We start from the raw sequence: 12,937 nt of genomic DNA, 5'->3' as shown, positions 1-12,937 counted from the left end.
TCTGCGCGACGCAGCTCGTTTACCATGCTACACCAAAGCAAACGCTACTTAAGAGTTAAGTTTGACTTCACCAAGCAGCATCAGATGGTGTAACTAGGATATATCCGGATCTTATTTTGGACACGAATAATCATATCCGGATTCGTTAATCCTAGTATGAACGCAAATGGATATATCCTGATTTACGCCGTATCCGGATATATCCCGATACGCGAATCCTAGTATGAACGGGGCCATTGTCACGAAGTTTTTTGCAGGACGGAATATCTCTTTGGTCCCGCCTTCTTCCCTTCTTCCTGTCGATTGTTGACGCAGATGTTTCAGCAAGGAGGTTTTAATAGATTAATTGAAACCTCCTTGGTTTCAGCAAAAAATTGTTCACGATAAAAGCTCCTTGATTATGTTGAAAGAAAACAAAGCAAAACTCTAGAAAATTCTTTGTCACTTGCTAAGTTGGTCATTTGTAGGTTTCTTCCATTTAACTTTACAGTCACCAATGATGTGACCTAAGCAATATTACAGCGTTAAAATTGGAAATATTCTGAATAAGGCGATCTGCATATAACATATATATAACGTTATATATATAATATTGACACGAATGACATCTAATGCACTGTATTCCCACATTTACATCATTAACGTTATTTCATCATTTGAGCGGTTAAAAACGGCCCAGAGACCAGTCGCACGAAGATATTCCTTATCATTGGAACCCCCAAAAATTAGGCCTTGATCAGGAATCCTCGATCGTGCAACTTGGTTCTTGGAGCCGTGAGGATGTCTTGAAATATGCGCACTTCCCTTGAGTTGTCCGCCATTTTATTCAACTCTCCGACGAACCAAAGTGCGCTTTAGAACACGTTCGGTGATTCGCTCGAATCGTTACTGAAGTTTGTTGAAAGTCCCCGCTACGCTCCGAAGATCTGCGACCGCAACGGTCGATTCGGAAATCTACGGCTACCCGGAAGTAAGTGAATTTGGTCGCGGCTTACTTTGGCGTTGTTAATTAGCGCTAGAAATGTGAAAAAATGACGCAGATAAGTTAGAAATAAGTTACAAATGCCAATCTGACTGGAGATCTTAAAGTTCAGAACATTTGAAAATTTGGCGCCAAATTTCTACATTATGTTATGAGCTGTGATAATGGTCAGAACCGCTAGGTGGCCCGCTATTGAAGACGTCACATTGGCGCGCGATTGAAAATGGCTTCCACCAGCAGAGCGACGGTGGACGAACTGAAAAATGGTAGCCGCGCATGTTTCACTTGGTTTTCTTAGTTTCTTACAAATCCCATGGCTCAAAGAAACTACTAAATATGTTACTGTGTTGGAATTATGTTGATAAAGCTAGCTTGTGACTGGTACCACTGTACCAAAATGGGTGGGGGAGGGGGGCGATATGTGCATGTGTGTTCTATGCTTTCTTATATTTTGACTTGAGTTTTGAAGGTCTGGCAGTGCAGCTACATCTTTGGCCACGATTTTACTGTTATAAAATCAGATGAAGGATGTTGAACATGGTTTTCCAATCTTGCTTTATAGAGTAGAGTAGAGCAGAGTAGATCTAGTTCGTTCTATACCTTGATAAGACCAGCAGGTAACTCGGGTTGGGGTTTGTTTACTAAGTATTTGATGGTGCTGCTGTGAGAAAGGAGTAGAAACAGAAAGAAACAACATGCCGACATCCGGGATCGAACCCGGGCCGGCAGATCACAAAGCAAGGTAACCACTACGCTACAAAAGACTGACCAGCCAATTGGCATGGCTGTTTGGTGCTACTTAGCCCCCCCACTGTTACACTGCCACAGGTTTTTATTACTTGAACTTGAAGTTTTTTTTTAATATATACAAATGTATATAATACTTGACTAAACCCTGTATCTGCACTCGCAGTGCTGAAGGAGTCCCTGGAAGCTCGCGGCGTGATGGGCCAGTTACAGGCGCGCGTCCGAGCAGAAATCTTCAAGTCGATGCAGGACCCTCTGGAGGAGAAACCTCGGCTGAACCACGAGAACATGCTGATTAACGAGCTGATCCGGGAGTACCTGGAGTTCAACAAGTACAACCACACACACACTGTCCTGCTGGCAGGTTTGCAACTTGGATGATCCTATTATAGTATATATATCATGTACATAGTAAGCCATTAGTTACAACAATGTTTGGCTGTCATGGCTTCACGGTCACACAGACATATCCATTTTTTATTTACTCATCTTTCTCAGGTCTCATCTTGGTCCAACCTACATGTTAGCATTTTTTGTAGCATTGGCCAAGCGGTTCCAAAACATTTAGGCCTTGTTGTGAAACTTGAATCATTTAGCCTCTTAGTCATAGTGTACAGTTGTGCACACGACAATGCACTCCTTCAAGTTCAAGTTCCATATAGTAACTCATGAAAACCAGTTAACTGTTGTTGTTTCCCCCCAGAGACAGGCCAGCCCAGGACTCCCCTGAGTCGAGACTTCCTGGCGAGAGAACTGAATGTGAGGGAGGACCCAGACACTGCCTCTGTGTGAGTCTTTCTGTCAGAATAATCCTTACTACGTCTTTTCATTTTCCTTCATGCAATGATTTATCCAAGATTAATGCAATCTACACACACACACAATTTTTTTCTCCAATTATTTGATTAGGAGATATAGCAATCTTTTCTTGTGTGCTTTACATGCTGTTTATTTGTGGGGTTTCATTATATTTCCTGAAATGTCTTGAAAGTGGTTGTCCCAAGAACTAACACTCAAGCACAAACTCACACATGTACAAACACACACACACACTTCAACCATACATACAAACCTGTGTACACATATACACTTGCACACACAGATACACATACAACCCCACTTCCCACAAATACACACAAACACACACACACACACACATACATGTACATTCAACTTCTAAGCTTGCACACACAACCCCTCTAACAAAAGTACACACATGCAAACACACACACTATGCTTACACCCATACATAAGCTTAAGCATGTGCATGCATATACACACATGTACACATTCACACATAAACATGTACACACATTTACAATCATCAACTCTAGTATTACTTCCTACCCAGCCCACTACTGTACGGCATCCTGAATCACTTCACCAGCAGGAGGCAGGACACGCTTCCCGCCGCGAGGCCTGCGGACATCCCATCATCCTCCGCTCTGTACAGACCGCACAGCTCGCCGCCGCTGTCCAGTCGTTCCCGATCACCGGTCAGAACAGAGCAGGAGCCATTCAGCAGGGAGCGGGGCAGTCATATGGAATGTAAGGAACTTTGTAAAGGATGATTTCATGGCTTTCCCATGCTGTATTGAAAAGTACTATACACTGTATATGTAAGAACTGGTAGCTGAATGGCTAATTGCCCCAACTTGTACTGGGCTACACGGATATTTTATAACGGGTCAATAGTTGAGTCAGGCTGAGAGATGGTGTTTAACTGTTTATATTACAATGAAGCATCAACTGTGGCACGATTTTGTATAATGGAGGGAAGTGCATTGTCCAAAAAGGGAGCACCTTTTACTGTATGTAGCTTGTGGTTACACAATCTCTTGCTGGTTTGATAACCCTACCTTCCCTTACCAATGGTTCTGGGGGTTGGTAACTATCAGGCCCGCTGCTGGGAGCGTGATTGACAGGCTACAGGCTCCATACAGGGAAAGCATTGGTTCTTTCATACAGCATATCATTCAATGATTGGTGCTACTTTATTGTCTGCTTATTTGTTTGTTTGTTGCAGATGTTAGAGAAGGCATGGAGGGCCAGCCTCTGGTGTATCAGGGAGGCAGGAGATGATGGCATCAGGACAAGTGACAATGGTACTTACTAATAGGTAGAAGTACATACACTTTGTATATTAAGCTATTGATATGTGAAAACAGACTGTCCAATAATGTGTTGTTCATGTTTCACTTCTTACATGTACCTTTTAGAAAGAGTCAGCTAAGCAAACCTACGTTATTTTGATATCAATATATCTGTGGGTTAACCATGTACAAAATGTATATATCTCACCTCATCTCACTTTACATGTCCCTTACTAATAATACACCAGGAGATGGAATAAAATGCACACACATGTACCTTAATTTTTGACATTTTACTGAGTCTAATAACAATATGAAATATTGTATCAAAACACTCACACTCAAAAAAAGCAATGACTAAATCAGCATAGCATTATATCAGTAGAACCTGAAGATTTCTCTGCTTTGTTATACAAAATCAAATGTTTTTTTTGCACAAATTTTAACTCTTATGCCTTAAAGTAAACTGTACAACTACCATGTCAAAATTGGTCCCTATCGTCGATATGTTAAAACATGGAATGATATAAGTTATACAAACTTTGAGTCAGTTTCATAATCATAGATATTGTTTACCTGCAAAGTTACATTTTGTATCTGCATTATTTATTCAAAAGACTTTTTTTTTTCTTTTCAACAAGATAGCATTCCAAAAGTTGCTATTAGTAGCATCCTCACAGTGTCAGTGACATTGCAGAGCCAGAGAATCTGTTGAAAAGCAAGTTACCGGTATATACACTAGATAATGAATTGATATACAAAGGTCCTGGACATGAAGACAAATTTTGATAGTCCAAATGTCTGGCGGTTTCCAAAACCATATCCAGTTGCTTGAGTAACTGCTTTATGTGCCTTTATGGCCTATCTTATTACCTGGATGTTTCACCTTCATCAATGAGCCTACAGTTTACATAAAAATCAAGCTCTGTTGCATGGTAGACAGTAGAAACTTTTCCCGCCTGTTACTTTCTTTGAGCTGGAACCATGATGTTTGCCATAAATGCATGCACTGCTGCCACTAGTAGGGTGAATGTCGGGATCCAGATCTAGAAGACCGATTGCTTGATAGAGATTTGAATCCTGGAGAGGGAGAATTTTGTCCAGGAGAGGGGGATCTGTTTCTAGGAGAGGGGGCTTTGAGTTTGAATCCAGGAGAGGGGGAATTTGGTCCAGGAGAGGGGGATTTGTATCCAGGAGACTGCGCTCTAGCTCTGTAGCTGGCTGTCCTCTTCTTGGAGACTGAGAAACTCTCTGGCAGCCTTCATCATCTTTTGATGGGCATGGTCCCGTTCTTTTACCCTTCTTAAATCTTGTTCAGCCCTATCCTTTTGCTGTATGGCCTGCTCCCTCTCCTCTTTGTACTGACCACTCTGCAAGACTTCTTCCTTCAACTTTTGTTTGACCCGATCAATCTGTTTTAGGGCCTCGTCCTTTTCTCTCTTCAACTGACCATTCTGTTGCAGGGCCTCGTCCTTTTCTCTCTTCAACTGGTCATTCTGTTGTAGGGCCTCGTCCTTTTCTCTCTTCAACTGGTCATTCTGTTGTAGGGCCTCGTCCTTTTCTCTCTTCAACTGACCATTCAGCTGAAGGGCCTCTTTCTTTTCTTCCTTCAACTGAGCATTTCCTCTCTTCAACTGGTCAATCTGTTGTAGACTCTCTTTCTTTCCTTGCTTTAACTTGTCATTCTGTTTCAGGGCCTTGTCCTTTTGTTGTGTCAACTGAGCATTCTGTTGTAGGGCAGTGTCCATTTCTCTCTTCAACTGGCCATTCAGTTGTAGGGCTTTTTCCTTTTCTTGCCTCTGCTGAACACTCTGTTGCAAGAGCTCTTTCTTTTCTCCCTTCAACTGACCATTCTGTTGTTGGACCTCTTCTTTTTCTTGTGTCAACTGGGCAATCAGTTGTTGGGTCTCTGCTTTTTCTTGTGTCAACTGAGCATTCAGTTGTAGGGCCTCCTCCTTTTCTTTTGTAAGCTGAGCATTCTGTTTTAGGGCTTCTTCCTTTTCTCCTATCAACTGACCATACTGCTCTAGCGTTTTGTGTGTTCCTCGCTTCAACTGTGTATACTGTTGCAGGGCCTCGTCCTTTTCTTGTGACAACTGGGCATTCTGTTATAAGGCATCTTCTTTTTCTTGTGTCAACTGAGCATTCTGTTTTAGGGCTTCTTCATTTTCTTTTGTGAAGTGAGTATTCCAAAGAAGAGCTTCTTCCTTTTCTTGTGTCAAGTCAGCATTTAGTTGTAGGGCTCTATTCATTTCTTGTGTCAACTGATCAATCTGGTGTTGGGCTGCATTCTTTTCTTGCGTCAACTGAATGTTCTGTTGGAGGGCCCTATCCTTATCTTGTGTCAATTGAGCATTCTGTTGAACAGCCGCATCCCTTTCTGCTTCAGCTAGGTCCTTCTCCTCTACAGCACGTTCCCAATTCTCTTGGGTCTCTTCCCATTCCCGCATAGCTATTAAAAATGTGGATGTCGGCTTGATTAGGGATGGATGCATTATGCAGTTTCCAAATTTCTACTCATATTCTGAAGACCAGTCTAAGTTGATGGATTTTCAAAATTAAGCTTTTGAACCAAAAATAAACAATAGATCGTTTTCACAGAACGTTCGAAAACCGTTCGATCACGCGTGGGCGCCATGTTGGATGATAACCTGGATGACTAGAACACAGAACGGTGCTATCAAAGTTACTTGCGGCGGGTTCAAGTGTGCTGTTTTGTCTCCATTCTGTGAATCATTAAGTGATGTAGCCAAGGTTAGATATCAGGACAAAGTTGCAATAATATGTCTTGATCTATATACTTTTAAAAATGGCACTTTTTTCAACGATCTAATGCTGGTGCCGATAGCGAGGATTTACTTTTGCGATAGCGGGAAATGGAGTGTTCGCGGTGGTTTAGAGTTCGCGGTGAAGCGGCCTCGATGATATCCTTTCACTGACAGGCGGCGTGCAGAGGACTAGCTACCAATCCCCACCGCATGCGCGCACGAGCTGGCCCTCAATATCCACTTGCCTAACAAGGGGCAAGATTTAGCGCTTCCCCGGCCCCGACCCTAACTCCGTGAGGCAAGCGGATAGTGGGGCCAGCGGAATAGTGGTATAAGATAAGTTCGTGCGAGCGTCTTTTTTCCGTATTTTGGTTTTGTCAACATGTGTATTAGAAAGGTCTGTTTACAAAATTACAATTCAGTTGATCAACTAACGTTAAACATACGAATCAGGGCTGCTAGCGCTGACGTTATTGCGACAGACTGGAACGTTGCACTTAATACTGAAAATTCAAACTCTGAGAATGCTTAGCACATGTTTAGTCAGATGCCAAATTGCGTTTAGTGCCCGTCGCGGCATGGAGGTGACAGAACTCGACCAGACTTGTAGAAACCTCCCTCGCCACAAGCGCAAAGCTCGCTGGAAGACACGTACGCCACATTTTGTCGATTCAATACTAAAATCGTGCGAGATACGGAAGGGGCTGTCAAAGTTTTGTGTAAGGGTGCCGTCACACGTGCGTATTTCTGTTATACATGTAGACCTTACGAAAGTCTCTGTACTTTTGTCATGTCTCAATAAAGAATCTTTCTCAAAGTTCGTATGAGGTCCCTATGGAATATTTGTCTCTATCAGGCTTCACATGTCTCACTGGGAAAAAGCAGGAATTAAACAAATATAGACACTCAGATAACATGCTAGAGAAGTTAGTTGGCCGAGGGAGTATGTTTGCGACCTAGCTAACTCCTCTGGCATGTTATCTGTATATATTTGTCCAATTTTATTTTCCCAGCGACCTGTGGAGCACGGTGGGGGCTAAGAATTTCATACGAACCTCATACGGACTTGAATGTATACGCATGTGTGACCGCATCCTTCAGGTGCAGTCACACGAGCGTATATATCAAGTCCATATGAGGTCCGTATTGACATTTTTCTTCATATGATCATACCAGTCGTATGCACAATACACACCTCACCTCATACTTTTAGGTAAGCGTACTGGGCCGTGCTGAGCGTAAAACTGACACAACGATTGAGATGCGCGTGAGGGGTGTATTGTGTCCGTTAACACGTGTAAGTTCCGCATTGACATGTTTTGTCTTGCCTTAGGTAAAGTTTGCGACTGAAGAAATTATTGTTTTGTTCTACCAGCTACACAATCGTGGGTAAAAAAAGTTCGAATTTCATTCCTCCTGAACAAGCCAAACAATTTTTAATCCTCGCTTGATTATCGACAAAACATCGGGGCAGTACTGGTGAAAATATCATTCACAGCTCAGGACGCGATGTGCCGTGTTTTATGAAGAAGAAATAGAACAAGCTTGCTGACATTTGCGTGTAACATGGTATACGTCCATGACATACCCTGTACCAGAAACCAACTTTCTCCAAAAAAAATTTTAAAAAAGCATGCACAAACTCCACGGCAGGTCTACTGTTGGTGGGCTAGTAGGAGAGTGGTTTAATCAAGTTATTGAAAAGAGGACGGACTGTAGGTAATGTTGTTGAACAGAAACGGCGAGTAGGCCGTATCCTGTGTTTATGGAACTCGCAGTTAGCACGGCAAACATCCAGTCCGTTTCCTGAATAAAAAAGGCTGCTTTCCACGTACGAGTCCACCACGTGCAACACACTGCTGTGTGGAGATCGAGCCGCTTATCATCCAACATGGCCGTTCGAACGTTCGAACGCGACTGTGACGTCATTGTGAAAACGATCTATTATAGGGACACTCAGCATTTTCCAAAAATAGTACTTTGATGTACATTCACCCAAGTTGCAGTCTATTTATATTTTAAGTTATAATTACTGATACATAAAATTGTAAACTTCCTTTGAACAATAAATTAATTTGTAATTATCATCCCAGAATTTGGGGCTGATAAAGTGCACACAGTATCATGAATACATGGGTTATTAGTAACAAGAATTTTATGAAATTATGGATTGAATGATTGTTTAATGGCCCGATACAGTACAAAATTAACGAAATATGGCTGGAGCAGATAGACCCCTCCTCAAACGACTACTCGGTGGATGTGTAGCCTTCAACAAAGAAAGCATAGCATTTTTCTTTGGCCCGTTCTGAGACGATTTCAGGGCCCAAAAGCTGAGTCGGTCAGTCGGTATTATAATTATAATCTTTATTGCAAATTCATGCCCGAGGGCTAATTGCATACAAAGTAAAGTAGTAGTGGTATACATATTAAACATACTTAACAAAGAAGGGAAATGATATTCATAGATAAATCAAAAGGGAATAACGTCTAAACTAAATCTATTTCTACTTATTAGGCTATTTGATGGGTTTGACTTCTTTTTCGTAAGCAGTAGGAGTTGAATTGTCCAACATTTTCATATATAAAGGGGTTGGACGACTTAAGCAAGAAGATTGATTTTTTTTGGTCGGTAAGGTGATAAAAGCTTGGAAAAGTTTTGCTGATTTTAAGGAAAAGTTTGTTTCTTTCGGAACTGTAATGTGAACATTGACAAATGAAATGTAGTTCATCTTCCACTGCTTTCCCTGAACAGTATTTACACGTTCTCTCGTCAACGGACAGTTTTTTGTACCTGCCTCTCTCTATTTCTAATGAATGAGCACTTATCCTCATTTTACATAAAGCGGATCTAAGCTCAAAATCTGAGTGGTATAGGTAACTCTCCATACTGTACTCAGATTTAAGTTTCTTATACAATGTTAACTTACCAGCATTAACAGATAATTGGTGAAGAGATCTTTGAATATACATGTCTGTTAGCCTTTTTCTTAGCGATACACAAACATGCTTGCTATCAGTATTTACATTGTTACTGTGTCAGATGAATGAATTACCGCTACTATCTAGAATTTCTTTAACATGGTACAACCATTTTTTCTTGTTACTATTCATCATATCGTTTTGTTGGGACAATAGAGCGTCAACTTGTAAAGGATGTGTACATGTCTCAAGTTGTCTTAGCCGCAACCAATATTTAACTATCCTAACTGAAACATCAACATCTAATGGAAATCTTCCGAGTTCAGCTTTACATGCCAAGTTGCTGGCGTTTCTATGAACTCCTAGAATACTTTTGCAAAAACGGTTGTGAAGCACTTCAACTGGAGAATTATCCTGCAAGTGGTCTTTGCCCCAACATACACATTCACTAACATATAGAATGATAGGCTTGATACATGTATCAAAAATTTTTGATAAATTCTTTATAGAGATCGGAGAGCGGATGAGGGATTTTATACTGAAGACAACTTTACGTGCTTTGAGAGTAAGTTCTTTTTTGGCTAAGGAAAAGTTGCCAGAAGCGGACAAGAGCAGACCTAGGTAACAATATGATGTGGTGGTATATAAAGTTAATAAACTAAATTGTTTCGCATCGTTTTTGACCCTGGTGTTTGAAATAGAACAGGGGGGCTTATATGTTGTTTGGCTGGAACGGGCCATTGTGGAAAGATTCATGAAGAGACTAAAAACTTGTTAGTCTTTTCCCTGGATGGTGATTGAACTGACTGACACAAAGTCAATGTTAATCTCATTCAGACTGAATTAAGTGAAATCAATTTTACAGCTGTGTGGTACACAGAGCCACACTTGTATACTCAGAAATTCCAATAACATGCAATTAGGTATACCAAATTCTGTGTACCACGTATCAATATGATAAGAAATTGATATAAGATTTGTAGGCAGCTAATGCTACTGTACATACAATGTACATGACATAAACTTATTTATTTTGTATATAGAAAAGTCATTATCAAAGGTCTCTGATTCTGTGTTTTCTGTCCAACAATGCCAAGCAATTCTTCTTACAGCTGTGCTGCATGCTGTATGTACATGTAGTAAAACTGTAGTTAGTAGGGTGAATGTTGGGATCTAGAAGACTGACTGCTTGATGGGAATTTGAATACAGGAGAGGGAGGTTTCAGTCCAGGAGACTGTCCGGCTTTGAAGCTCTGTAGTTGGTTGTCCTCTTCTTGGACATTGCAGTACTTTCTTGCAGTGGCCTCAACCTTTGAAGAGTTCTCTTTTTACCCTCTCCAACATTTGTTCAGCCCTAGCCTTCTGCTGTAGGGCCTGGTCTCTCTCTTCTTTGATATGCAGTGCTTCTGCCTTTAATGTTTCTTGTAGGAATTCTTCCCTCTCTTGCATCAACTGAACATCCTGTAACAGTTGCTCTTGCTCTGCCTTTTCTTGCATGAACAGTGCATTCTGCTGTAGGGCGTCATCATTTTCTTGTGTTGACTGATCAATCTGTTGTAAGGCCTCATCCCTTTCCTGCAAGGCCTGGATCCTCTGCTGTATAGCATGGCTCAACTCATGTAGTGCCTGATCCAACTCTTGCCTGGCCTGGTTCCTCTCCTCCAAGGCCTGGGCCCTCTCCTGTATGGCCTGGGCCCTCTCCTCCAATAACTGGGCCCTCTCCTCCAATACCTGGGCCCTCTCCTCCAATGCCTGGGCCCTCTCCTCCAATGCCTGGTTCCTCTCTTGAACAGCCTTCAGGTATGAAGTCATTGGCATGGTGTTATTGTGCTGTCTGTAGTACTCTAGGAAGCGGTTATACACCTGACCTGCCACAGGAACGGCCACCTGCAGCTGTAGGGAGGAAAGTGATGGTTAGCACAGGATACACCTGGGTATCTATTGTCTGTTTACAAGTAGCACAGTTCAGTCTATATATTTACAGCTTTGCAGAAAACTGTTTTTAAAAACAGTGCTGCAAAGCTGTATCATACATATATTGTACAAAGTAAATTTTCAATCTATTCCCTCTCAAAACATTTGACACATGTGGTTGTTTACCTTCTTACAAATAAAATAAAGCAACAAATTTTTGGCTTCAGGCTCAAAGTTCAATTCCAATTCCACGTATAGTCACTGTTGTACAATTGTACATATAGTAGATCTGTGTAAAACGTCACCCCTGTAACTTTTTAGCATCTCAAAACTGTTAGTATTACTGTGAAATGTAAATATCTTACTGTTAATATACAATATCATACCTCCGTTTTCTTGACGTTTATGGTCATACCATAAGCTCTGGCTGCTTCGGCAAACTTCTGTAAAAGTCGCTGGATACCATCCAGTGTGTGTGCCACCAGTCCAGAGTCGTCAGCGTAGAGGAGTTCTCGGATGCACTTCACCAGTACGTGCCGTTGGGATTTTAGCCGTGCCAGATTGAAGAGTCCACCATCCGAGCGTGTTCGGATGTAAATCCCGTCCAGTGTATCGTCCGACATTTCTTCAATCACAGCTGCCAGGAACAGTGCGAACAGGGTGGGAGCCAGTATGCATCCCTGTCTCACCCCATGAAGGACCTGGAAGAAGTCAGAGGCCTCACCGTCTACAGTCACCATGGCTCGCATATCCGTGTGGAACGCCTTGATGACAGCCAGTAGCTTTGGTGGACATCCATACCTCTCCAGAATGTGCCACAGGGCTTCCCTACCCACAGAGTCAAAAGCCTTTGAAAAGTCTATAAAGACTATATACAGAGGCATCCTTTGTTCCACAGCTTTTTCTTGAAGTTGTCTTAGAGCAAAAATCATATCTGTGGTACCACGGCCGGGTCTGAACCCGCACTGACTCTCCGACAGTATTCCCTCCGAGATCACTCGCAGTCTTGATAAGGCAATCTTTGCCAGTACTTTGCCAGCAATACTGAGGAGCGAGATACCCCGGGAGTTTCCACAGTCACGCCGATCACCCTTGCGTTTGTAGATAGTGACTATCATGGCGTCCTTGAAATCCTGGGGGACAGCGCCATCTTTCCAGCAGCGTCGATACAGCCGCAGGAGTTCGTTGTGCAGCGCATTGCCACTGTGTTTCAGCACCTCTGCTGGAATCCCGTCGACGCCGGGCGCCTTTCCGTTTCTCAAGGACTTCAGCGCTTGCTGCAGCTCATCGGATGTGGGTGGCCCGTCCAGGTCATGCCGCGTGGGGCGCTGTTCCAGCCTCTCAATGGCTGCACTGTCAACCATAGAGGGTCTGTTTAAGAGCTGCTGGAAGTGTTCCTTCCATCTCCTCAGGATTTCGTCCGGTGTCGTGTGGAGAGTAGTGCCATCAGTACTCAGTACTGGGTTAGAGCCTGAAGGTCGGGGCCCGTAGACGGTTTTCAACCCGTCGTA

The 12,937-nt window shown here is 42.4% G+C and overlaps 1 protein-coding gene across 1 annotated transcript in view; it reads left to right on the top strand.

Annotated features, from left to right (window-relative positions):
* The first annotated feature begins 1,205 nt into the window (after positions 1–1,205).
* The window catches only part of LOC118428643 (centrosomal protein 20-like), a 30,397-nt gene continuing 18,665 nt past the window's right edge, over positions 1,206–12,937 (top strand). Inside the window, exons 1-5 of the mRNA XM_035838751.1 lie at positions 1,206–1,248; positions 1,896–2,093; positions 2,433–2,517; positions 3,081–3,277; positions 3,756–3,848. Of these exons, the coding sequence (XP_035694644.1) occupies positions 1,206–1,248; positions 1,896–2,093; positions 2,433–2,517; positions 3,081–3,277; positions 3,756–3,811 (579 nt within the window). The 3' untranslated portion in view covers positions 3,812–3,848. The remainder of the gene's footprint in view (positions 1,249–1,895; positions 2,094–2,432; positions 2,518–3,080; positions 3,278–3,755; positions 3,849–12,937) is intronic.

The sequence above is a fragment of the Branchiostoma floridae genome, chromosome 13 (assembly GCF_000003815.2).
Source record: "Branchiostoma floridae strain S238N-H82 chromosome 13, Bfl_VNyyK, whole genome shotgun sequence".
In the NCBI taxonomy this organism is placed as follows: Eukaryota; Metazoa; Chordata; class Leptocardii; order Amphioxiformes; family Branchiostomatidae; genus Branchiostoma; species Branchiostoma floridae.
Note: the sequence above shows the minus strand (reverse complement) of the source record. Positions and strands in the feature narration are given on the sequence as shown.